The sequence below is a fragment of the Rattus norvegicus genome, chromosome X (assembly GCF_021556685.1).
Source record: "Rattus norvegicus strain SHRSP/BbbUtx chromosome X, alternate assembly SHRSP_T2T, whole genome shotgun sequence".
In the NCBI taxonomy this organism is placed as follows: Eukaryota; Metazoa; Chordata; class Mammalia; order Rodentia; family Muridae; genus Rattus; species Rattus norvegicus.
This window is the reverse complement of record NC_141554.1, coordinates 15781914-15809447: the sequence shown is the minus strand read 5'-3', so window position 1 is coordinate 15809447 and position 27534 is coordinate 15781914. Positions and strand designations below refer to the sequence as shown.

General features: G+C 45.3%; 1 protein-coding gene across 2 annotated transcripts; it reads left to right on the top strand.

Annotated features, from left to right (window-relative positions):
• Nucleotides 1–25: 25 nt before the first annotated feature.
• On the top strand, nucleotides 26–24606 carry Nyx (nyctalopin). Of its 2 annotated transcripts, NM_001100967.1 has the most exon segments (3): nucleotides 26–170; nucleotides 475–552; nucleotides 19324–21071. In NM_001100967.1, coding segments are annotated over 2 exon segments (1431 nt in total). In that variant the 5' UTR covers nucleotides 26–170; nucleotides 475–530; the 3' UTR covers nucleotides 20733–21071.
• Nucleotides 24607–27534: the final 2928 nt, after the last annotated feature.

Here is a 27534-nt window from a genome sequence, read left to right as displayed (position 1 = left end):
GAGGCTTTTCCAGCTTCTCTCTTTTGAGAAAGAAAAATAAGCAGTCAAACCTGCATGCACAGTCCTTGCTCTTCACCCCTGTGTGCTCCCTGCTCCAGCCTTTACTTCTTATTGCACCATTTCTTGGGAGATGGAGGGACTGGGGATGCTATGGGCAGATCCCCAGGACGGTAAGCAATATTTGGAGATGGGCCTTTAAGGGTTTTCTGCAGAGGCTTTCCACCATCTATTTCCTTGCTGGGTCCTGAGTGATACCTCGGTTGCTGCTGGGCCTTAGCCTGGTGAAGGGTTTCCAAATGGATGGACATGGTGAAATTGGAGTGCGCCCAACATTAGGAGCCTTGGGGAAGGAATGAATGCAACGAAGGGGACATGGCTGGGTATAGACAAGGAAGAGTGGAGATGCGGGCAGAGTTCCCAAGGGACACCTCTTGGGGAGCCTACGACCTGCTGATCTGCTCTTTCTCCTCTCAGGTAGGGATCCTACAACAGAGTGGCTCTAAGCCACCAGGTGCAAAGAAGGCCAAGGTATGCTGAACCTGCTTCTTTATGGTGAGTCCTGGGCCAGTGGTGCTGGGATGGGACGGTAGGCAGGGGTCACAGGGCTCCTACCTAAAGAGTATGAGCTCCAAGTGGCGTCAGTTACAGCTGTATCTCTGGATACTCTTTCTGATTAGATGACCCTGCTCTGTGACTATGGGGAAAAGCTAGAAAATGAGAAAGAAGTAAATGGTAGGTTGTTTTTCCCCCTTAATTTCTTCATAAACAAAACTCCTGAGCCAAATATGGGATAGTTTTTTAAAAAATTAATATTCATATACTCTTACATTTTGATTACGAATTTATTAGTGATTTTCTAGACTTACTATTTTAAACTCAAGGTAGGTATTGTGGCTTAAGCTTAATTTAGTCTCAGAACTTAGAAGACAAAGGCAGGTGGATCTCAGTGAGTTCAAGGCCAACTTGATCCACATATTGAGTTCCAGGGCTACATAGTGAGTCTAAATTGTGAAAAATAGTTTCATATTTTAAACTCATTTAGCAAAAACCAACCAAAAATCCCTTGGAAAGGCCATCTTCCTAAAAAGGGGGTTGGAGCCAATGGAACTGTGACATCATAGATGTTTAAATATTTTTATTTTTTCAAACTTTGTGCATATATATGTGTGTGTATGTATATCGAAACAGAGTCTCATATAGTGCAGGCTAGCCTCAAACTTATTATGTGTCCAAGGCGCACCTTGAATTTTCAGGATGCCTCTTCCCTTAGCCTCCCAAGTGCTGGTGTTACAAGTGTGTGCCACCATCCTTCCCACTACCCCTTGGTTAGTATATCAAAGCAGGGGCTGTGCCTATAGCTGCATGGTGGAATGCGTGCTTAGTGTGACTAGAGAACCATCCCCAGCCCTGCAGAAAACAAGCACATCTGTCTCCAAAATGTTTGTCACAAAATACTTTCTCCAGTGGCTCAAAATCTCAGCCCAGGGGGGTGGGGACAATCTCGGTTTCAGTTCTTCAGTAAATGATTACACACTAACAATCTGTTTTTCTGTCCCTTATGGGAGTTAACTGCTTGAAGTTACAGTGATGTATGTCATGCTCTTTATATATGGCGCATGTTACAGAATATTTTACCAGCTGATTCTCAAATACACATAATAGTATTTTATGTTCTTGTTTTTTTAATGTGATGGTGAGAAAAACACTCGGGCCAAAAACAACAAAGGGGAAGAAGGGATTTATTCAATTCACAGTTCTGGGTCATGCTATACATTCAGAAGTCAAGGCAAGCTCAAGGCAGGAACTTGAAGGAAGGCTCCTTGCAAATCCATACAGGATTTCCATTCACCTAGGGACTCACAGCCAAAGAAGTACAGCAGGAACTGAGGAAGGATGCTGCTTGCTGGCTTGTTGGCTGGCTTATGTTTAGCTGGATTTCTTATCCAGCCCAGAACCACCTGCCTGGGGATGGTGCTCCTATAGTGTGCACTCTCACAATCAACCAACAGTCAAGACAAACCCTTACAGATGTGCTCATGGGCTAATCCATTCTAGGAATTTCGTCAATTGAGGCTCCCTTCCAAGATGACTCTAGGTTGTGTCAAGTTGACAGTGAAAGCTAACCAGAACATTCTACCTTCCATCTTTTTTTTATAATAAGTGGGAAATGCTCTGTTCCATCAAACAATTGATACTGTACGTTCAGTGTACACAAGGGATGCCATAGGGGTAGAATAACCACATGGCTTTTGTCTTTGAGAAACCTACATGCCTTAATGGAGAGCCAGTGAACAAATAAGAAAGCAAAACTAAGCCAAAAACCACCAAGGGGGCATAGGGCCCATCATGACAAATAGGATATGACTCCCTACTCAAGGATCCTCCAAAGGACAGAGGTTGACATTTATATAATGACTAACACCCAGCACCTTGCCATTTCTCCTCCTTAGAAAGGAGAAGATTGACTGAGTCATGGGGACAGAATGTTTGCTTCCAAGAGCCAATATTATTTTCAATGCATACCCAGAGTTCTGCTGCCAGTCACAAAGTCCAGACCGTATTCAGAGCCTGCGTGCTGCAGAACAGAGCTGTCTCTGCTACAGAACCCTGAAAGACATCCAGACTGCTTGTGACAGTTTGGCAAGCTCAAGTGGTGACATCATTTACTAACAATAGACACACATCCCCTAGTGCTTTCATTTAAAACACACTCCAGCAGCACAGAGACTGTTTCTCTGATGATAAGTTTCAAGCAATGGGAACAACATGTTCCCAAGAAGCAGGCAGGGATGGATCTGTCTCCTTGGCTGGGAGAACAAAAAGACCGTGAGAATTAGAAGTGGCTCAGAGCAGGAGAAATGTGAGGCAAGACTGAATGAAGCAGAACAGTTTTCTTGGGGACATGTTGGAAGTCTTTCTCACAGAGAAAGACACTCCCACATCCTCCTCCCGGTGGTACCAATTTCCTAGCTTCTTGTTGTTTGCAGGATCATATTTCAATTCCAGAACTCACTTTCTAGAGTCCTCCATACTCTGCTTGCTCTACACTGACTCATTAAAGTGATCAGGTTTTGCGTCTTGACCACTTCTCTGTCAGAATCTAAGAGGTGCCTAATAATGGCTTGTTGAATGAAAGCATGAAGCAGCCCAGAGTAAGTAGATTCCTTTCCTCTGTTGGATGGCCTCATTCATACTAGTTCTTAGGCCTCTGTCTAGAAGGATAAGGAAAGCCTATAGGAAACTTGTAAGATGCTATTCTCAGACCCACACCAAGAGCCAAAATGTGAAAGATTGACAACCATCAAGCTTTGATGAGAATTAAAACAACTGGAATGCTCGTGTGTCCTTGGCAGGAATAGAAAATGGTACAACCATTTTGGAGGACAATTTTGTGGAAAGGCAAATATATTTATATGGCCCAAGAAGTCCTACTCCTAGATAAGTGAGAAATGCATGTTCATACACACACACACACACACACACACACACACACACACACACACACACCACACAGACACACACACCTCACTCACACACACACCACACTCACACACACACTCACACACACACCACACTCACACACACACACTCACACACACATACTCTCACACACAGAGACACAGAGACACACCACACACACACACTCACACACACACTCACACACACATACTCACACACAGAGAGACACACAGAGACACACAGACACACCACACACACCACACACACACACACACACACACACACACACAGAGAGAGAGAGAGAGAGAGAGAGAGAGAGAGAGAGAGAGATAGTTTCCTTTGTTCATCATGGCAGGGAGGGAATGGTTGAATAGATCAGTTAATATCATGGCAGAGCCAGGAAGGAAACAGGGAAAAAGGAATAAGGAAGGGATGGGGCACGATACCTCTCCCAAGGACTCGTTCATTTGGCCTAGATTGTCCAGGTAGGCATCACTTCCTCAACTTACACTCAAAATAACTCCAGGAGCTTGGAGCAGGCACTCAATACCTGTATCTATCAGAGCCATCTCCTATTCAGACCATAGCACAGATAAAGGAATACGTTCGTCAAGGTACCGCTATTGTTTATCACAGGCTAGTGAACACATCTCAACATGGAAAAACCCCATAAGCATACTGTTGAGTGAAAGAACCATTCACTACCATTTCGATAAAATCCTACAAAGACAGACCTCAGTTCAGAAAGCAGCTCTGTGGTCTGCAGAGAGGACATGTGTCAAAGGGACAAGAAGGAACTTTCTAGAGATTTGATGAGAAATCCCCTCAGTCTTGATTGATGTGATAGGTGTAAATATTTGTTCTACACTTTAAAATGGGCACTTTCTTGTGTACCACTGCACCTGCTTTTACATGATGCTGAAGCCAAGACTTTATGCTTGCTAGACAATACAACTGAGCTACAGTCAGTAACCAACATGGGTACATTTTTATTGAAGGCAATCTTAATTGTACCTCAAGCAACTAAGCTTAAAAGAAGAAAGCAGGAGTGTATGGAGAAAGCTGGACTCCAGGGGGAATTCTCTCACTGCAGAAGTAGATACTGTGGCATGTTGAACAACACATGTAAGAGATGCACTGGTGACCAGTGAATATGGTCTTTGTATGGATACATTGTTGATGTATGTATTTCCTTATTGTTAGGAATTGAAGTTGATTCCTGTTAGGGCCATGTTTTTGGTTGCTATACCAAAATGTTCAAGGCTAGATATTTTATAAAGAAAAGAGGTATATTTAGGTTATGACTTTGGAGGTCAAAGAACATGGCACCAGTATGTACTTAGCCTTGGTGAGGGTCTCATAGTAGATGAATATGCAACAGGAAAAAAGTAAATATGGTGAGACAGGAAGCAAGAAATATTCTGGGGAGGTGCCAGGCTTGCTGGTAACATCTACTCTTCTGGGGCTTCCTGAGAGAATAAGAAATACATTAATCTCTTCTAAGAGCAGTGCTCTCAATGACCAAATTACTTGCACTAAGTTCCTGTTCTTGCAGGGCTTACCACCTGGACTGGGCATACTGGGAAATGCCTACAAACCCAGCACTCAGGAGGCAGAGGCAGGAACATGGGGATCAGGAGTGTAAGGCTTTCTTTGGCTGCAATAGAGAAGTCAAAGCCAGCCTGGGCTACATGAAACTTTGTCTCAAAATAACCAAAAGGGAAAACAAGTGGTGGTAGGTGGGTTTGGAAGACACTGGTGAGATGGTTCAGTGGTTAAGAGTACCAGCTGCTCCAGCAGAGAACTGGGCATTGATTCCCAGTACCCACGTGTAAGCAAACTTAGAAGTGTAATTCCAGTTCCAGGAGATCTGACTCCCTCTTCTGGCCTACATAGGCACCACACAAATGTGGTGCACAGAAATGAAGGCAAAATACCCATACACACAAAATAAAAATAATAAAAGAGAAAGAAAAAGTCTACACCCCGTCATCACCACATTGATCTTTTCTTTTCTATTTCTAGTCTAAAAGTCTTTTGGTACCGAGTCAACTTCATATGTTTTGAGTGATTTGCTGGGTCATAAGGTTCTCCAACTTGTTTTACTTTTTAATAAAAGATTTATGTATTTTGTTTATTTATTTCGATTGCTGAGTCATCTCTTTGGCTCCTTCTTTTCCTTCTTGTGATAACAGGTACCTGCATGGAGTAAGAAGCAAGTTCTGGGGTCACCTGAGGCCATAGGCCATGGCATGTCGCTCCCTCGTACATTTCTGTCTCTCCATTAGTCCTGTTTTGAAAACCTAGCCCTGGGCTTGGCTGGAGGAGCAACCAGGACAACGTTTGCCAGGAGTTGGAAGAGAATGATTTCTAGAGCCAAAGTGGCTAAGTAGATTCTGCTGAAACCAGAAAACTGACCACATTTTCCCATACTATTTTAGTTTTGTAAGGCACAAGTCTTTTTCAAACAATGAGAATACAAAAATATTCCAAGCTCGGCCTGTGGTTGGAAACTCCATGAGTAACCATTCCCCTAACAAACCTCAGGGGGGATAAACACATATTTGCAGAGCCTAGTTCCTCTAGAGAGAAGCTTCCCAGCTGGCCCATATTAAGACACCATTCTGTGGGGCGCCTGGGCCTGGTCAGCAATGCCTCCCCGTAGCTTGGAGCTGGCCCATCCATCTCACCAGGCCGCAGACCGACAGCTTATTTCTGGTGTTTGCCAGATTTAGGAACACCTTGTAAGTTTTTAAAAAATAAATTGATATAAAATTCACATAAAATGTACTACCCTATCACATGGGATGTTTAGAACAATTAACAGTGTTGTGTAACTGTCACTTTTATCTAGTCGCCACAAGCTTTGCACTGTCCCAGAACTTGCGAAATGTGCTATTATTATGCAGTTACTTGAAGCTTGCCCCTCTTCTCAGCCCCTGGCAACCTCTAATCTGCCATCTTTATGGATTTTCCTGTTGGAGACATTTCCTATAAATGGAAGTAATATGATATGTGGCCTTGTGACCAGCTTATTTCCCCAAGCATAATTTGTTTTGCAGTTTTGGGGATTGAAGCCTGGGCCTCACACATGCTTTGTAAACCCTCTGTCACTAAGCTTTATGCCAGACCTCTTTTTGATGTTGTTGTTTTTGACTACATAGCCCTGGTTGTCCTAGAGCTCACTATGTAGACCAGCAGGCTGGACTAGAACTCATAGAGATTTGCCTGCCTCTGCCCCCTGAGTACTGGGATTAAAGGTGTGAGCCACCATGCCAGGACCTCCCCCCTATTTTGAAATAAGGCCTCAATATCATGTACAGGCTGGTCTTGAATTTGTGATCTTTCTTTCTAACTCTCTGAGATTACTGACCTGTGTTAGAGAGCCCAGCTTTGCATATTTTAGAAATTTCCACTTCGTCTGCATCTTGGCATGTGCCTATACCTGTTCTTTTTAAGGTGGGATGTTCCGGCGTCCAGGGTACCACACTTGCTTCTCCATCCATTAGTTCATAGCTATTAGTTGTTTCCACCTTTTGGCTTTTGCTCATAGTGCTACCATGAATGTTGGTGCATATCGGCTTTCTTTCTTTCTTTTTTCTTGTTTTTTTTTTTCCCCAAGACAAGGCTTCTCTGTGTAACAGCCCTGGCTGTCCTGGTACTTACTCTGTAGATCAGGCTGGCCTTGAATTCAGAGATATGCCTGCCTCTACTTCCTAAGTGCTGGGATTAAAGGCATGTGCCACATTCCTTGATTTTACTCCTAGGAGAGACATTGCCAGGCCACTCAGTGATTCCATACTAGACCTTACCACTGTCTACCTCTTTAGAGATAAGGTCTTATTATAGAGGTCAGGCCGGCTTTGAAATTGTGATCCTCCTACTTCAGCCCCCTGAGACCTAGGATTACAGGTATGCATCCCAACACCTAGCTTACCACAGTTTGCACAGCAAAGATGGACCCCATTTTTACAAAGTTGGTCTACAAACACTTTGATTTTAAGCTTCACATTGGAATTGGTATTTGGTTGGTGTGTGTGTATGTGTGTGTGTGTGTGTGTGTGTCCAGGCAACCTCCATCTTGGGTAGCATCCTCTGGTGCTGTTCTTGGTTTCTGAGACAAGGTCTCTCATCCACCTGCTATTTGCCAAGTAAGACAGTGAGCCCCAGGGATGAGCTTTCCTAGTTCTGCATTTACAGTCCTGCACCACCCTGCTCTCCTTTATCCGGGTTCTGAGGTGGGACTCAGGTCCTTGCAGCACTTTATAGACTAAACTATCACCCCAGGCCCACATGTAGAACCTTAAAAATATCAAGGTTCTGGCAAGGCACACTGGTATTTGGCAAGTGGTCACAAATTCAAGGCTAGCGTGGGTTACACTGAGTTCCAGGTCAACCTCAACTACCTAACAAGACCTTGATTGAAAAAGAAAACAGGACAAAACAAGAAACCAAACCCCACGTACACACAAGAAAAGCAAGCAAACTACAAAACAAGGGCTGGGGATGGAGCATCTAAGAGGCAGAGTTTTTTTTTTTTTTTTTTGGTATGCACAAGGCCTTGGGCTCCATGCTCAGCGTAGACTACTAAGCAGATAAGTAAGCAATATAAAAGCACACGGATGCTGGAGCCCATCCATGCTACAGCTAGCTGGGGCATTGTGAGCTTAAGAAACTCCATGGGATTTTAATGTGCAGCCCTAGCTGGACCATCCTGGATCCTTTGCATAGTCAGACTCTCCTTAGTAATAGCGTCAATGTTCTGATTCCCGATGTGTCAATCAGCTTTCCATTGCTGTGGCAGAAATACCTGAGCTAACTAATTTGCTAAGGACACTATTCATCTCATGCCTTCAGGCTTCAGCCTGTGATGAGCCAGCTGTCTTGTTCTGGGGCTTCAGGTGAGGCAGAATACCATGGTGGGGAAAACACAGTGTAAAGCTCTTTATTTCATAGCTGCCAGGAGACAGAACATGTGTGAGTGTGGTGAAGCTAGCATCCCTTCACAATGGCACATGCCCAGTGACCTGATTGCCTTTCACTAGGTCCTGTCTCTGAAAGGTTCCATCACTTCCCAATAGTGCCACAGGCAGGGGACCAAGCCAGCACATGAGATTTTAGGGGATATTTAATCTAAACAGAATGTCTGGTGTTTTGCTTCCTATTCTGGGACATATTTGCACTTGGCTTTGAGGGATTTGTCTCTTGATGATCTTTAATCCTGCGACAAGTGGCTCGTGGAGTCCACTTCTGGCTTGGCCTAGTGCTTTCACAGCTGTCCCAAGCAGTACGGTCCACCTGTTCCTCATAGCTGCCCACACAACCCAGGCAGGGGAACTGAGTGACAGGGATATTCTGTCTGAGGTGTAAAAAGAAGAAAGCAGCATGAGGACACTGGGAGACCGAAGTGGCAATCGCAGAGCCTACACGGGTCTGCAGTAGGCCCTCTGCATACATGCTGGGCTTGCTTGGCTTGGGGTTTTGTGGAACTCCGAACACCGGGAACAGGGCTGTCTCTAACTCTTTTGTGTGCACTTGGGACCCTTTTCCTCCTACTGGGTTGCTTCACCCAGACTTGATCTGAGCGTTTGTGCCTGTTCTTATTGCATCTTGTTATGCCCTGTTCAGTTGATATCCCTGGGAGGCCTGTCCTTTTTGCGGGGGTGGGAGGATGGATAAGGGAAAAGAAGTGACTGGGAGGAGTGGAGGGAGGGGATTCTGCAGTTGGGATGTATTGTATGAGAGAAGAACAACTAAAAATGTAAGAAAAGAAAGAAGGGAGCAGAATGTGAGCAGAGACGAGAGTTATCCTGGGGAGAGTCTACGGGACTCTGAGAAAAGTGGAACAGAAGGACATGACCTCAGGGAGAGGATTTGACCATGGGATGTTTTGGAAAGGCTCATGTCTGAATATGCCAGAACCTTCTCTAGCATTTCTTGTTTTCCCCTCCCTATTCCTTAGACCTGATATCCAGATAGATCCATCCTCAAAATACTGCCATGAGAGGGGATACTGCTAAGCAACTGACAGACGAATTGACTTTCTATTCTCACAAACTGGAATCTTGATTTTAATTGTGCAATAGGCTCTTCTGCCTAAGGATTTCCCATGGAACTCAGCTCACACCAGTCAAGGAGATTTATTGTTGAAATCACTACTGCTGATTCTGAGAGGGGCCACCCTTCATGTGGTACGGAAGAGTCAGGGTTGTCTGGACTTCTCAATTCACTCTTACAGATTTGCTCTCAAGGAAGGTTCCTTTTGGTTCTGAATTCAGGGCATTTTCCTGGGCAAGGTGAAATATTCACAGTTCCTCTAGGGGAGAGGAGGAGCCACAAGGAGGGAGCCTGTACTACAAAAATGAAGGTGGTGAGTTGTGTTAGCTTTCCATTTCTGGACCAAAGATCCACGGTAGACAGCTTAGGAGGAGGGAACGTTTATTTACACTCATCATTTCACAGGTTTCCATCCATGTCTACTTGGTTCTGTTGCTTTAAGCTCAAAGTAGCGCAGTCTACCATGGTGGATGGTAGAGGCAGAGGGCCGATCAACTTCACGACATTTAGTAATCGAGGGGAGAGAAAGGCTGGGCCTGGGATGTCAATAGTCCCTTCAAGGACACCCCTCCCTCTAAAGACCTAGTTCAGTGAGCTCTATTTCTTAAAGGTTCCTCCTAATAGTTCCAGAGGTTTTGGACCAAGGTTTACCACATGGGTCTTTGGAAAGGCATTTCAAAACCAAACTATAACACCTGTGTTAGGCTGCTGCTTAAGACTTTTACCAGGACTGGCCAGATGGCTCAGTGGGTAAAGGTGTTGCCCTCCAAGCCTGACCATGTGAGTTCAATCCTTAGAATCCACATGGTGCAAGAATAGAACTGACTCCTACAAGTTGTCCTCTGATCTCCATATGCATACTGTGGTACATACTTACACAAACACACACGCGTGCGCGTGCGCGAGCGCACACACACACACACACACACACACACACACACACACAAGCTGCAAACTATAGGACCTATTCTAGGCTACAGAGGCAAATCAGGAGCTTATTCATGTTCCTAGCATTCTTGATTGGAAGCTTCACTGACAGGCAAAACGCCTATATCAGGAGGTGGGCAAGTCCAGCCATTTAGTGCATACATTTACACATAGGAGACATGTTAGGAGCTGGGTGTCAGCAATTCCATCATGCAGATTTTTTCTCTCTCTGAAAGTCAAATGTCCTGCCATTCTGTCCAGAAAATGGTTTCTGCCTGAAGCCTCCTTCTATTCTAAATCTTGCTAGCTGTCTGCTTGACAAATCTAGGTCATGGTTTGAACTGCGAGAGAAAGTTAGGAAGGAGAGTTCTGGCTTCTAGGTAAATGTAGAAGGAGTAGTTTAAAGGCATCATCTCTGCTGTCAAATGTTTACTATAATCACAGACTGTTTCATTGTAAAGAACAGAAATCCACTTATTCATACAGATGATTTGAATGCATTTCTGAAATGGGAACAGGGAAGTAACAAGGGCCTTGTGGGAACTCTATCGGTCTCTCTGCACAAGAATGGACTGAATGCCTTGAGTTGCATTCCTAAATCACAATTGAAACCACATTCCCAGTGGGCTGGAATGAGGAGGGAGGCAGGGCCTTCTGGGAGGTGATAGGTCACAAAGGAGGAGCTCTCAAACCTGGGATTGTCATTATTGAGACAGGGTCTCACTATGTATCCCTGGCCTGGAACTCACTGGCTTGCTTCTGCCTCTCTAGTTCTGGGATTAAAAATGTACACCATGTGCCAGAGAGTTCTTCTGTCATGAGGACAAATCAAGACGATGGCTGTCTGTGATACAGGAAGCCAGCCCTCACCAACCACCAAATCTGCTTTGATCTGGACCTTCCCAGCCTGTGGACCCACAAGAAATGTTTGTTTACAAGCAATGTACCCAGTTTAGAACACTTTGTTATGGCATTCTCAGAAGTGGGACAGTACGCTGGCTTCCTCAGACTGCCCTTGGCTTAGCTTCTCACAGCTTTGCATCACATGCTGCTTTTTGTTAGTTCCAGGTTTTGTTTATTAAGACAGGATATTATACAGTAGCTCACGCTGATCTCAGAGTTGTTATGTAGCCAGTGATGGTCTTGAACTCCATTCTCCTGCCTTCAATCACGAAGTGTTGGTGTCACAGGCTTGCATCATGACATCCTCATTACTTGCGGCTTTGAAACAAACCCCAGTCCCAAAGCTAGGCAGACCTCTCTCACCAGAGCTTGCTGGCCTTATGCCTTCCTTATTTATTTCACTTTCATGGAGAAGGAATGAATCCAATTAGATTTGCTTACATCAAAGTGTTCACCCATGGTGCAAACAGCTGGTCCTGGGAGGAGGCAGCAGAGACCCATGGGACCTGGAGTGGGGCGTGTTTTCTTAGAAACTGTGCTTGGTAACAGCCACTATAGAACCATGGACACCGAGTGTCAGGAGGGCCCGCAAAGGTCAGAGAGCGCAGTTCTTTCATAGCATAGTTAGACACAGAGCTCAGATTAGGTGTGTGGTCTGGGAGACAATAAAGTTTAGTGGAAAGATAAACAAAAATTAGTACCATTGAGCCCACGCCCTTAACTTTCACTTTCTATTAAGACGAGGAGAATAATTCGGAGGAGCAAGGCTGTCAGAGTCAGAGAGAATATCTTATGACTCCGTGAACGAACACTTACTAAACTTGATTATTACAGCTAGGCATGACGGCATACACTTGTAATTTCAGCACTTCAGAGTCTGAAGCAAGAGGTTCATGAGTTCAAGACCAGCCCGAAGTACAAGTGAAATAGGGTTTCAAACTTTTAAAACGTTGGTTCTTAGGCAAGGAAAAGAAAATTGAGTGGCATTATAATGTTCATGTCACTTGTGTGACATGTGTTGCTATAGTCCCTGAACTATTTCCTATAGTCACTGCCCATGGGACTTTGCTCACTGTACATGGTGTGAGGGAGGGGTTGAGATTCTTTTTATTTTCTGGGGATTTCAATATGCAGGTCCGATTTGTCCTGGTCTACCTTAATCTTGTTACCATACATTTGGGAAGTCTGGGTGGGGTTGTTAAATGTTGCAGGGGAACTTGGGGTCTCTTTTCAGGGTTCTTAGTCTTGTTAGTAAAACTATTTGGCGATCCTCCCACCACCTTTCCCCCACCTGCATCAGACTCCTGAACCACACAGACAGGAGCATGTTGTCATCCGCGAGGCTCCGCCCAGCGGCTGACCCAGACAGTCAAACAGTGGGTGGAGCTTGGGCACTCATATGGAAGAATAGGAGGAAGGATTGCAGGCCCTGAAGGAGATAGGAACAACACAGGAAGACCAACAGAGTCAACTAACCTGTACCCTTGGACTCTTAGAGGCTGAACCACCAACCAAAGAACATGCACGGGCTGGACCTAGGCCTCCCTGAACATGTGTAGCAGATGTGCAGCTTGGCCTTCATATGGGTCCTGAACAACTGGAATGGGGGCTGTCCCAAAAGCTATTGCTTGTTTGTGGGATATGCTCTTCTAGGTGGGCTGGAATCAGTGGGAGAGGAAGTGCCTAGCCTCACAGAGACTTTAAGTGCTAGGGACTGGGGGATACTCATATATGTCATAAACTCCACAACTACATGCTATTTTTATTTTAAATGATCTCTTGTCTGTTAAGCAATTAAGGTGAGAAAAGGAAGGTTTTGTGTATTTCGAGATGCATCTACCCTTTCCATTGTTCTTTATTACCTTCCTCTAGCTTTTTCTCTAGCTTCATTTACGTCCAGAGCGGGTCCATAGAAAGCTTCATATTAGGATTACTAAGGAAACATTTTTATAAATCTGTTAAAAAGAATTTACAGGGAAAGATGGGTCTAAGGAATGAAAGCATGGGGAACAGGACTTCCAAAAAGAAATAAAGGAACTCTAAAAACAAGGGTTGAGGAGGTGACTCAGCTAGTAAACTGCTTGATACATAAGCATGGGAACCCGACCTCAAGTCCTAGCACCAGCATAAAAAGCAGGAGCGGAAAGATTACAGCCTGTAATCCCAGGGCTGAGGATACAAACACAAGAGGCCCTCTGGGGTTTGCTTACTAGCCAAACTAGACAAATTGGAGAGCTCCAGATTCAGCAAGAAACTCTCCATATAGTGCTGACTGAGGAAGACATTCAGAGTGATTTGTCCTCCACACACACATGCACACGGTGCAGGCACATACTCTACCAGAAGTATATTCCTTGAGTGGATATGCCACATTTGTTCATCCCTTTATCCATCAATGGGTATTTGTTGTTTCTATCTTTTGGATGGTATGCTGCTATGAACACCCCTGTTCAGGTGTTTCTTATGCCTGTTTACAACTCCTTTGATTGTATACTTCAGCTTGGAGCTGCTAGCCACCCAGTGGTCACTCGGTTATATCTTGTAACATCTCCCCATCCAATCCCTACAAATGAAATCCCATATTATAAAGTTGGTTTCTTACTTTGGATGCATATTGGGACTAGCCCCTTGGGGATTTACAAATACCAGTGCCTGGTCTCATCCCTAAAGATCTTGATGCAATTAGCTTGAGAGTATTAGAGCTCTCATGTAGCTCCAGTGTGAGTCCTGGTTAGTATGCCCATAAATTTTGACCTTTCTCTATAGTCTCCTTGTAGCAATAACTATGGGCATAATGTAGCTATTAGCAGAAATATTCATGTGATGGAAGACACTCTGCTATGATTTTGAGCAGGACTAACCACAATATGTTATTATTATATTTTAAATATTTTTCTTGACACCCTGCCTACTAATCACATACCTAGTCTTCATACCTGGTAAGCAAATATTGGAGCTCTGTTGTCTGTTTTGAGAATTGACTTGATTTCATTTAAGTTTTGCTTACTAATATAGGTTGATGTCATTATGCAGGTGAAAGCAGACAAGATAAAACAAGACTTGTCATTGGATGAGAAGGAAGAGAGGCAGGAACACAGGTTTTAGAAGAAGTGGGAGAAGCAGGAGGACGGGCTGGAGAAGGAGCGGGGAGAACATGGCAGCTGATGTTAAGATTCTTCCTGTGCATAGACACAGGTTGTTATGAGTTTTAAGGGATGGGTGTATACAGGATTTTGTGTTGTCCAAATGGGTAAATTATATCTTAATTGGATCAGAGGTTATTGTGTGGTGTGTTCTTTCATTGGGTGACTTAATTGAGTCCACAGTGAGAGCCACAAAATAGGCGGTCTCTTTATGAAACTTGCGTGGCAGCAACCAGCCAAGGGAGCTGTGAGTGAGGATAGGGTGGCTTGTCAGGGTGCCACGCTGGAACTGCTCGCAGACAGCCCGGGTCACACTGGGGGCAGCGTGGAGCCACTGAGATAAATTAGCGCTAGATCCAATGGCCTGCCAGAGCTGGAACCAGTGAGAGAGCAACCAGCAGGGTACGCATGGAACCATTCTGCCCTTTTTTATTTTTACCAAAACATATTAATCCAGTAAAGTACTGTCTCCAATGATTATCAGTCTCAGAGACCAAAAATAGGTCTCTGGTGGTGATATATTGAATGCTTTGTAGAAATTTAAAATAAACTGTAATCTACTTTTTGAAATAGTTTATAATACATCCACATGGTAAGTGTCCCATTTTCATCCTGGTTTTAAAGAAAATGCCTGGCTCAGTGGTAAAAGCAAGTATTCCTCTTCCAGAGGACCCAGGTTTGGTGTCCAGAGCCCACATCAGGTGGCTCACAACTGCCTATAACTCCAGCTGTAGAGAGTCAAATATACTCCTTTGTCCTCTTTGGGCCCTAAACTTGCATGCATAATGTGGCTCATGGCTTCAGAGGTTTTAGTTCATGTCCCTTCTCTGTCTTTGGGCCTGTGGTGAAGCAGCACAGAGTGTTGAGTGGGTTTGGTGTAGTAGAGCTACATGGCCATCAGAAGCAAAGTGAGACAGATAGGATTGGGACAAGACACATGCATCAAAGACTTTTTATCAGTGCTCCGCCTCCTCCCACTTTTTTTTTTTTTTTTGAGACAGGGTTTTGCTGGGTAGCCTTGGCTGTCCTGGAATTTATTCTGTAGACCAGGCTGGACTCAAACTCACAGAGATCCACCTGCTTCTGCCTTCTGAGTGCTGGGACCAAAGGTGTGCACCACTGCCACCCAGCTTCTTCCCATCTCTTAACAGTCCACTCAGCTATGAAGCATCTCTCGAGATACAATCACTGATCAAAAAGCCAGCAACTGAGCCTCTACTGGATGAGGTTTTGAGACATATTTTTAGATTTAAACCATAGCAACATGGCTCAAAAATTTAATTGTAAAAGGGAATATACAGTTGTTGTGTTGTGGTAAAAAATAAAAAATGGAACGGCGGCTATTGGTACCCGCGTGTTCCCACTCTGCGTGGATCAGCGAGAGCTACACGCTCTGGCTGTCTCTCTGCCAGACGCTTTCTCACACTGTCCCCTTGGCAGGTTGTTATGACGCCTGACACACACACATCACGTTCCCAGGTATTCTATAGCCGCTCTCTCCAGGCTGTCTCTCTGCCTGCTGGGAACTTTGCTCACATCCCCTGTAGCCTGGTAAAATTCTAGACATTTGTAATTTAGCAATCAGACTTATAGGTTAAATCCTCAATCCACAATACATCCACAAAGTAAATTCACTGCCAATTAATAAAGATATAAACCAGCCACCTAAACTGGATGAACAAACATTGACCTAAACAAAAATTGACCTTGTCCACCTGGACCTGCTCCATCTTCTCCATCTTGATTTTCCCGCTTCTCCTCCTCTCTCCTTCCTAGACGTTTTCCCCGCCTACCTTTCCTTCTCATCCAATGGTAGGCTTATCCTTATCCTGGACCCTCCTTGCTGCATAATGACATCATCCTACATTGCTGGGCATAGTGGTGAATGCTTTTAATCTCAGCACTTGGGAGGCAAAGGCAGGCAGATCTGTGAGTTCAAGACCAGACCTGGTCTACAGATTGAGTTCCAGGACAGCCAGGGCTACATAGAGAGCACTGTCTGGGGGGAAGTGAGATGAAGAGAGGCAATATACAATGGAAAACGTCATGCTATGTGTCTCAAAAGCATGTAAAAAACATTAGCAACCATCTTTTTGATCTCTTGAATTATACACACCAGTTGTGATTATCGCAATAATATAATTTGCTAGAGCTGGAGTTACAGGCAGGTGTGAGCCACTCTCTTATAATCCTGAGTTGTTTACAAAGAGTTCTCAAAACAAATGGCATTCTTTGGCAAGAAGTTCATAAAGGAAGGCGTCAATTCCATTTACTTCTGCAAACATGTATTGAGCCATACTGTGTGCTTGGAACAATGTTGGCTGTTCAGCAGGAGACACATGAGTCATATGATTGAGAATGTACTTTACTTAATTAGAAAGAAGAGAGGAAAATGAAGGGCTGCTGGTAAGGAAATGTGACACTTCAACTTTACCTAGTTGGAAGGGTTGATGAGAACAGGTTACTCCTGTGTTCTGAAGAGGACTGGAGTTAAGGTATTTTGGGCCCTGCTACCCTAGCAGGATATATCTCAATCAACAAGAGATCTTATTCACAGCCAGTCTGACAGTCTAAGTTCCAAGAATCTTGCTGGTAGCTTGATGTCTATCTCACAGTGTTTAGGGAGAAGGAGAAGCTATATCAAGCTTCCTCAACAGCAGAATAATAAAGTAGCACATTTTCAGTTGAACACTCAAAGACAAGTCTGAAAGTGCCAAATTGCCTTTGGAGCAGCTCGGAAACCATAGAGCGTTCCCAACAGATGAACTGCTGGAAGCTGAGCAAGCCCTCAGTGGCAGCAGCAAACATCTCGAGTACATCTGTGTTGTCTATGCCTTCAAGTTGCACAGGGACTTAAGAGAGCCAAGGTACTGTGTATGTGATAGGAGGGACCAAATGTCAGGATTGGGGGTAGGTTGCTAGAACTTGAACAAGTTGTACCTGGACACCCCCTTTCTTTACAACCTGTGAAACTGAACACTGCCTGAAATCACTTGGTCGGAAGATAAACGTGGTCCATCTGTCAGTGTTGCCTTCCCCTCTTCTCTCCTCTTCTCCAGGGTCTTATACTTGGCTGGCCTTGAACTGAAGATGACCTAGAAGCTCAGATCCTCCTGCCTTCCTTCCTGAGCACTGGGATTACAGGCAGGTACCACGGAACTTGGTCTATGCAGGGGCTACAGATGGAACTCAGGCCTTCGTGTGTGCTGACCAAGTACAATACCATCCAAGCTACATCCCCAGCCTCAGACTAGGCTTGGGACCACTGCTTTGCATGAGGAAGTAGGCCGTGCTATCCTGTTTGCTGTCAGTGGTAACCATACTGGAAGTGGTGAGGTTTTCAATGACTTTATTTGGTCATTCACTTGAATTTTCATAATGAAATTTATAGGTAGTTTTCTTTCCCAGTATGATATAAAACAGTTTCTAGAGAGTGAGGACTAGTGAATGGAACTTAACTCTATAGTGTCCATAATCATTTCTTTCAAGATGTAAGAGGTCAGTGACAGTGTAGTCAACATATGCTGACCTTGGAACATGAGAGGCCATGTAGTGCTGGTGAGGTGGCTCAGCAGGCAAGCACATGTGTGACCAAGTTTGATCTGAGTTTGATCCTGGGGCTTCATATGATAGAAAGGAGAAAACTGATTCCTGTAAGTTGTCTTCTGACCTCTGCATGTACACATCCATGCACAGGCATAAAATAAAGTAAAATAAGATGGTGGGTAGCAGGGGTGGGGTGGGGTGGGGGTGGGCTGAGGGGCAGATAGGGATCCTCATGGGGACAAGGCAAAAAAAGGTTCTCATGCCCTTAATTAGTAACCTGATAGCTGGTCAAGAGTCCCTTTGTCCTTTTAGACAATGCATGGCATGTGCTTGTCCCTATCACAAGATAACAAGAAATCTTACAGGATGACTCATCAGCCATTGATCTTGGAGACTAACAAAAAATCACTAGGTCTCACACCACTCATACCAGTCAGAGTAAAATGTCTGCTTTCTGCTGTTTCTGAGTCGGATCTCCCACAACAGCTCTCTCCCTCTTTTCCAACTGAAATTCGTCTGAGAGTTCCTTCTGTATGTTTCACTTTTTATCTCTGCCATCACTGGGATCAGACATTATCTTTAATACTTAAATTTTAAGTGACTGTTAAAGACAAAGAAAGGCAATAATAGGATTTTCCAACCCCCCCATCCTCTAATATTTCCTTTTTTCATGAAACTTAATTGAATCACTGTGGGGGTGGGGTGTGTCAAAATGGAATTCGTATGGTGGGCCAGTGACTCCAATTAAAATGTATCACAAGCTCCATTCATAAATACATTTCCCAAGTAGCCACATTTGACTTTAATCTGTATCATCTAAAACCACCATTTCAATATGTAACCTATACAAAATTATTGATGTACTAGTTAACTTTTTGGCATCCTCTGTATACTTTTAGTACTCAATTTGGCTGGACACATTTCAAATGGTCTGGGCCACATGTGGCTACTGGCTACTGCACTGGGTAGCACAGACCTTAATGTGGGGTATAGTGACACCCGCGGAGAGTCCCCTACTCTCACAATCAACAAACCTAGTCATATTCTAAAAGTGTACGGTGTTCTCTGTATCATAAGGAAGGTTAGAGCAAAGTGGGATGTAGCAGAGTTTCTGATTAAGGTCAACAGAAAGCGAAGGCGAGGGCACTGCAGATGGGGAAACCTGTGTTGGTAAGCAGATGGAAGGAGGCCATTTGATGATGGCAGGACTCGGTGGAGGGTCTGTAACCTGCAACTGGGGTGACCTTTGACTATTGTTGTCTTTTCTTCTGGCCCCTCTCTTCTCTAGCGGTGGTCTTCAGCCTGCCCTGCACCCGGGCCACCGAGGCCTGTCTGCGGGCCTGCCCTGCGGCCTGCACTTGCAGTAACGTGGAGCGTGGCTGCTCAGTGCGCTGTGACCGTGCGGGCCTCCAGCGGGTGCCCACTGAGTTTCCGTGTGAGGCGGCCTCCATCGACCTAGACCGGAATGGGTTGCGCATCCTGGGCGAGCGGGCCTTTGGCACGCTGCCATCTTTACGCTGCCTGTCGCTGCGCCACAACAACCTGTCCTTTATTACGCCTGGCGCCTTCAAGGGCCTGCCGCGGTTGGCCGAGCTGCGCCTGGCGCACAATGGTGAGCTACGCTATCTGCACGTGCGGACCTTCGCGGCGCTGGGTCGCCTGCGCCGCCTGGACCTGGCGGCCTGCCGCCTCTTCAGCGTGCCCGAGCGTCTCCTGGCCGAGCTGCCGGCCCTGCGTGAGCTCACGGCCTTCGACAATCTCTTCCGCCGGGTGCCCGGCGCGCTCCGTGGCCTGGCTAACCTGACGCACGCGCATTTCGAGCGCAGCCGCATCGAGGCTGTGGCCTCCAGCTCGCTGCTGGGCATGCGGCGTCTGCGCTCGCTCAGCCTGCAGGCCAACCGCGTGCGCGCAGTGCATGCCGGGGCCTTTGGCGACTGCGTGGCCCTGGAGCACCTGCTGCTCAACGATAACCTGCTGGCCTCGCTGCCTGCCGCCGCCTTCCGCGGCCTTCGCCGCCTGCGCACCCTCAATCTGGGCGGCAACGCGTTGGGCAGCGTGGCGCGCGGCTGGTTCTCCGACCTGGCAGAGCTCGAGCTGCTTTACCTAGATCGCAACAGCATCACCTTTGTGGAGGAAGGCGCCTTCCAGAACCTCTCGGGCCTCCTGGCCCTGCATCTCAATGGCAACCGCCTCACTGTGCTCTCCTGGGCCGCTTTCCAGCCAGGCTTCTTCCTGGGCCGCCTTTTTCTCTTCCGCAACCCTTGGCGCTGTGACTGCCACCTGGAGTGGTTGCGTGATTGGATGGAGGGCTCTGGGCGTGTGGCTGATGTGGCATGCGCCTCCCCTGGCTCTGTGGCCGGCCAGGACCTCAGCCAGGTGGTCTTTGAGCGCTCCTCTGATGGCATCTGTGTGGACCCTGATGAGCTGAACTTCACCACGTTCAGTCCAGGCCCGAGTCCAGAGCCAGTGGCCACCACTGTGAGCAGATTCAGCAGCCTCCTCTCCAAGCTGCTGGCCCCAAGGGCCCCTGTGGAGGAGGTAGCCAACACCACCTGGGAGCTGGTCAATGTCTCCTTGAATGACAGTTTTCGGTCCCATGGAGTGATGGTCATGTGCTACAAGGCCACGTTTCTCTTCACTTCTTGCCTCTGGCTCAGCCTGGCCCAGTATGTGGTGTTGGGTCCACAGAGGGACTGACTGCCACACTGAAGTGACCCAAACCACTTTGGCCAAAAGGGGGAAGGTTTGCCTGGTGTGTCTGTAGTAAGTGGAGAGGGAATAGGAATGGGATTGGTGATTAAAGTTCTTGCTCAGTGTGGAAGAAACACTTTGTCTCCACAGATAGCCCTACGCAGAGAGCTCTGGAAAATGCCACTGGAGTGGGTGTAAATTTATGCTTTCCTCGCATGGGCATCCACTGAAAACGAGAAGAATGAACACGGGCCCTTTGGAGGGTAGATGAAAAGTGGAAGTTCCTGGGAAGTACTCTCCTACTTCACCAGGCAACAGGGCCTACAGGCCTAAATTAAAGTAGAACTCAATTGGCTAAGTACTAAGAATGATGTCAGTTCTTCTGTCTCAGTAGCCCATAAACCCAATCCCCGTCTTTTCTAACATGATACTTCTCCTTCCCTTTATCCCCAGGAGCTTGGGGCCAGCAAGGTTCAGGAAGATGGACAGGGCATTAGAGAAGGGGCATGGAAAAGAGACCTAGATCCAAGGCAGGCGGTTGTTGCTGAGGTCTGAGGTGTGTGTTAAGAGGCATTTAAAACAAAGATTCATTTCTGTCACAACTGATCCCTCAGTATGTAGGCACTGTCAATCTTATATTAAGGTGTGTGTTTGTGGACCACATTTATAAAATGCTAAAGTTAAACCAGTTTCTCTAAGCCTTTTCAGAGTCTTTCAAATGCTATTGTGAGTTTCCAGTGTATTGTGAATGTCCAAGGAAGCACAAAATCCTCTAGAAAATGCTAAGAAATAGCATTTCTTTTTTGTGGGACGAGTGTCTGTTCCCACAAAGTGCTTTGTTAGCAGGGAAGACCATCTCCAGCTGGGATGATTCCATTAGGTATGGAAATTGCTGTGAGCTGCTTGAATGGAGACTAACAGCCAGGAAAGAAGAAAGCAGCAAGGACCTATGAAAGACCTCAGATTTCCCAGGGTTTTCCCACTGTATTCCCGAGGGCAAAGTTCTACCAGATTTTTTTTTGTGAATGTTCAGGGGCTGAGTGTAGAGTCGGAGAAGGTACAGATGCCAAGCCCCACCCAGGGCCCCTGACACACCAGCTTTTCTCAGGGTGATGTGGAAAAGAATCGAGGTTGACTGTTTTGTCAGCTTCCAAATTAGTAGCTCTTTAGGCCTCCTGCTCTGAGGGCCTAAGTGTTTGCAGGTTGCCTTCTAAATGTTGGCCCCTGGGCTGGAGGTTGTGGGTCAGTTGTATAGTGCTTGCTTAAAATGGGTGAGGCCCTGGCTTCTATCGCCATTGAAGAAAACAACAACAACAACAACAACAACAACAACAATAAAACTAGCCAGATACCCTCCCATGTTGGCAGTAGAACCAGCCTGTGCTGATCACAAAAGGTGCAGGTTCCTAATGGACTATCGGGTGATCAGGCCAATAAACATGCTATGTGTCTGCAAAGTAGATGCTCCAGTAAGTCTCAACACTGAGCAGTGACAGCTCTATTCATCAGTGTCCTGGAAATAAGGTACAGTCTTCATGCATTGACTTCCTTTCTTTGTACATAGAGAGGTGAGTTTTCAAAACCCACAGAGATTAGGGTAGGCCAAGATGTCAATGGCAACAGTACTTTAAAAATATGGTTATTTTTATTCTTTGATAAGTTCATAATTCTTTGTGTTTGTGTGTGACAGGGTCTCACTATATAGCTGGCCTCAAACTATATAACATGCTCCTACTTTCTCAGCTTCCCCAATTGCTGGGATTACAAAGGTTTCTAGTGTGCGTGTGTGCGCACACATAATTAGAAGTAAATCTTTAAAAGCAAACACAAGGCATGAGGGTTTTAAGAATGTAGCTCAGCGATACTGTATACCATGAACAAGGTCATGTGTTCTTTCCTCAGTACAAACCATAGCAAAAACTCCAAATCCAACATCAACATTGCATTGTAAAGTCTGTAATTTGCATGTGCGTTTTCAAATTGTAAGTACCTGTGTGTACTATGTTGCTACAAGTTATATGTAATGGTGGAGTTATAGTTTAAAAAATATGAAAGCTAGTGATCTGGAGAATGCACTTGCTTTGGTTTAACTTTTAAAATTACATATTGTGGAGGCTCTCCTCTCACGCCATGGCATGACATGGGTAGAGGTCAGAGCATAGCTGTGGAAGTCTGTTCTCTCCTTCAACCGTGTGCGTCCTAGGGATTGAACAGGCTTGGCAAGCATCTTTACCTGCTGAGCCATCTCACTGAGTTCTGATCCCCAGAGGTCATGTACAATGCTGGTCACGGTAAATGAGCCTGTAATCCCAGTACTGTTGATGCAGGTGGGGCAAGAAGATTACCAGAACTCTCTCTCTCTCTTCCCATTGTAGTATTTCTTACTAATACTTTAAATTCAAATATCATGACCCTTCCCCTTAAATACATTTGTGTGTGTTTCCTAGGAATGAAACTATTCTCTTATCAATACCATTCTTGAAAATCAGGATATCTATAACTGATAAAATACTATTATTTAAATTATAATCTTTGGGGGCTAGAGATTGAGCCATGCCTAACATGTACAAACCACGGGTTTGGTTTGATCCCCAGCGCACTGCATGAAGCAGGCTTATGACTCTAAGCACTCCCTGCACTGGGAAGGTAGAGGCAGGAAGGTCAGAAGTTCAAGAAGTTCAGCCTAATACGCAGTGGTATAGCCGATTCTTGGCCACCTGGGCTACATGAGACCTCAAAAAATACAAACAAAAACATTCTGGTCTAGGAGTGTGGCCTAGTGGTAGAATTGCCTAGCATATATAAGACCCTGAGTTTCAGCTCCAGAACAGATACAACATTTTAAAAAGTTAAAAAAAAATACTCTATTGAAATATCAACAACTGTGAACTATTTATTTTTAAATTGGCCATCTTCCTACTGCTAGAAAATGAGATTCATAAATCTTGACTTGTCTTCATTTGGTCACAGTCCTCACAACTCTAAGCCTGTTCATTGACTTTAATATTTCAGAGCAAACTGGTTCTTTGAATGTCTTCTTTTCCCAACGTGAGACTCTGATGAAGTCAGAAATGTTATTTGCTCAAGTGTGCATTGTGGCCATGGAGACTGAGTAAAGACCACTAGAGTCCCCTAGGGCAGGTCTCTGTGTTTGGGTAACCATGGAAGTCCACAGCAGATACACAGCCTAGGTTACTGAGGAATGAGGTGTTGCCTTGAGAGTAATGTCCTTTCATTTGGAATAGCGTCAAGGCTTTGCTCTAGTTCTGCCTAGGTTGGGTGGCCAGCTTGAAATGAGTATTTATTTGGATGAATTTTTGAACAAATATCAGCACTAAAATAGCATCCTGGGAGACAGAGTTTTGCAGACGTACCTACTCCGATAGAATTCTGGGAATGTGGGAGCTACTTACTGCCAAATAGACCCAGAGATGCCTGAACAGTAGCCTTCATAAACTCTTGAGAGATCAGAAAGTGAATCTTCCCCATTATGAATTCATTAAAGCCTGTCATGTGTGAACGAGGCCCTGAGTGAACATGTGCTGTTGACACGAGCACAGCCCAAGGCCGGCCCCAGACCCATGGGAGTGTCAAAGCCTTCCCCAAGTAAGGCTCAGAGGGATGGCAAAGCCTTCCTCAGGGGTCTAGGTGTGAATGTTGGCAGTGTGCAGAAAATATCCACCATAGCTTCCTCCTCCACCCCAAATTTACAGCCTGCAGACTGCTCCCCTACAAGACTGCCCCTACTGAAATTAGCTATACATATCCCTTTGATCCATTGTATACTGTAAATCTCACCTCTTCAGCTGTATCCAACAACCTGCTTCTCTGTTCAGTTCCCTATAATAAATACATATGCCGAGCTTTGGGATGTTGAGGATCTCCATATGTCTGTCATTTCTTCATTCCCCCACCACCCTATTCAGGTTAATCACCAGAGCCATGTGAGGGGGCAGCACTCCCCTCAATCGTTGGCTAGTTATCACTTTGGGAAATGTTACCTAGGTGCCATAGGTTTTGCTAAGCAAAACTATCTGTAGCAGTCAGGATGGGCCACATTCTGCTACAGTGACAAACGGCCCTGGGGGCGGGGGGGGGCAGTGGGTTAGCCATCTTACTGTAGTTTGTTTCTTGCTTATAGTATATAGTCAATGAAGGCTTATTAGGGGAGTCACTGTGGTACTTCCTCCTTGTAACTACTCAGACTCAGTCATGGTTACCAAAATACAAAGCTTCAACATTCCCAGCCACAACAAAAGGGGGGTTGGTAGAATTAAGCATTCTTTTTAAATGTTTCTACACAGTTGACCCATGTTGATGTTGTGTGATAGATTTCCTGGGTAGATGCAGCACACTGGTCTACTCAACCCAGATAGGGAGCCTACAACAGACCAAAGTGCAGATTTCACCAAAATCCAACTTGGTGAACCTAAGAGTTTGATTGGTGTTATTTATAGGAATATGGGTGAGGGGTTACTTACAGGAGCAGAAATGACTCAAAGAGAGCTGCTTCACCAAATCCTACCCCAGCATTGTGACAGCTCATAAAAGTTGGAAACCTGGAGCATACTGCACATCCTGCAGGCAACTCAACAGTTGGAGGCTGTCCTTTCCAAGTGACTCAGTTTGTCTGAGCCTCTTCCAGGAGCTGGGCTTGTCTCTCTGTTCTTTCTAGGCCGTTGAGCTCACCTCAGTTTTCTTTGTAGTTTAATTCCTCTGAGTGCAACTCAGCAGCTCTTTACTGTTTATTCTTGAAGGGACCTAGTGAATCTGGTCAATTTCAGGGACTTCCTGAAGCTCTTTTGGATTGTTTGCTTCCTCTCTTAAGGAGCTTCCCTGCAGGATGAAATGTTTCAATCAAGGAGAAAACTACTACACAGTAGTCCATGCTCATATAAAAGAAACTGTACTTACTAAGACAGGGAATTAGGGTCCCTCATCTCTCCAGGAGAGGAGAAACCGGTCTATATGTGAACACAACAAAGCATAGTGCTAGTGACTCTAATTTGGTGGCCCATTCAGTAGAGCACTCCTTAGAACTGCCTGAAGGAGACTGAAGGCATAAAGCTCCCAGGAAGGATTCTGAAAAGCGTTTGCTTTAGCTAATAGTGTTGCTATAATCTCTTTCTATTGGTTATTTCGAGAAAGGGGAGAGATGCCAGGCATGGCGCCACATGCCTGTTAAAGGGACCTGCATACAGTGGGGGCTCTCCCCTCAATCCTGGAGTAGGCGCTAACTATACCCAAACCTCTATTTTCACAGAGAGATCCTTTATTAAGGTGGCTGCTTTCTGTCTCAGGCAGAAAACAGGAGCAAATGACCTCACAGGTGTAACTTTTAAGAACAGGAAAAAAGGTCTGTGTTAGAATGGGCTAGGATGTGGTGGTATATTTTGATTGGGCATGTTAAGTAGGTGAGCCAAAGGGGGCTTTTAATTGCTGGACTTTTGGTAGCCAGCTTCAGGAATGAGTCTGACATTAGAAGGTGTCTAAATAAAGGAATAGACCTAGCTTTAGGGGTGTAATTTATAGTTTACAAGGGAGAAGGAAGCAGGACAGAAGCAGGGCTAGGCTTGCCAGTATCATGTTAGCCAAGCCCAAGACTGCTAGAGCCTGCCACCTGTTATCCCAGCACTTGAAATGCTGTGGTAGGAGGATGGTTCAAGGTCAGCCAGGCTATATAGTGAACTTGTCTCCCACAACATAAAATGGTGGATCTTGGAGGAGTTAGGGAGAAGAATGGGGAGGAGATATGATCAGGTATATTCTATACTCATAGGGGATTCTTTTTTAAAGATGTATTTATTTATTATAAATAAGCATATAAGTACACTGTAGCTATCTTCAGACACACCAGAAGAGGACATCAGATCTCTTAACGGATGGTTGTGAGCCACCATGTGGTTGCTGGTAATTGAACTCAGGACCTCTGGAAAAGCAGTCCCCCATGTGGGATTCTTAAAGAATAAAAATATATTGAAATCAACATATTAAAATGGGTAAAGACAGAGTTCATATTTTTCCTTTAAAAAGTGTTTTTCAGCTGGGTATAGTTAGTCTCTCCTCTCTTTCTCTTTCTCTCTTCTCTCTCTCTCTCTCTCTCTCTCTTTCTCTCTCTCTCTTTCATACACACACACACACACACACACACACACACACACACACACCCCTTTAATCTTTGTATTTGGGAAGCAGAGGCAGGAAGATCTCTGTGAGTTTCAGGCAAGCCTGAAATAGCAAATTTCAGGCCAGCCAGAGCTACAGACCCTGTCTCAAAGAAAAACGTTTTGCAAGCTCAGGGATAGCACTTTAGCATGTGTAAGGCCCTGGACTACATCCTTGGCTCTTAAAAATGCTTTTTATACACGCACTCACTTTATAATACTTCCTAAAGTTTGATCTATGAAAAAAGTTCCCCAAGGGAAGGTCCATAGATGGTTTGCAAAAATAGTCCCTTAAGCTGGCCTCCCAAGGATGGTCAACAACACTAATGTTAACTCTCCTCTTTGTCAGGTCAGCCCTATACTCCCTCCACAGCTAGGTCTGCTGGGCATAGCTGTCCTTTTTCTTGGTCTTCATTGCTACCCTCCCTCCTGCAAGAGAGAAGACACATTCTCTTTTGTTTTTGGCCAAAGTTGTCCCTGACCTATGAATCCCTCACAGTCCGGAAGAGAGGGGAATAACACTTTTCCAAAGGGGTGGTTAGAGTGGGAGAGAGAAAAGTAGGCCAGCCAGCTGTTGCTGGGAGGGGCTGTTGGCATCATTCGAGGCCCCAGCCTTCTTGTAGGCCTCACCCAAATGCCTGGAA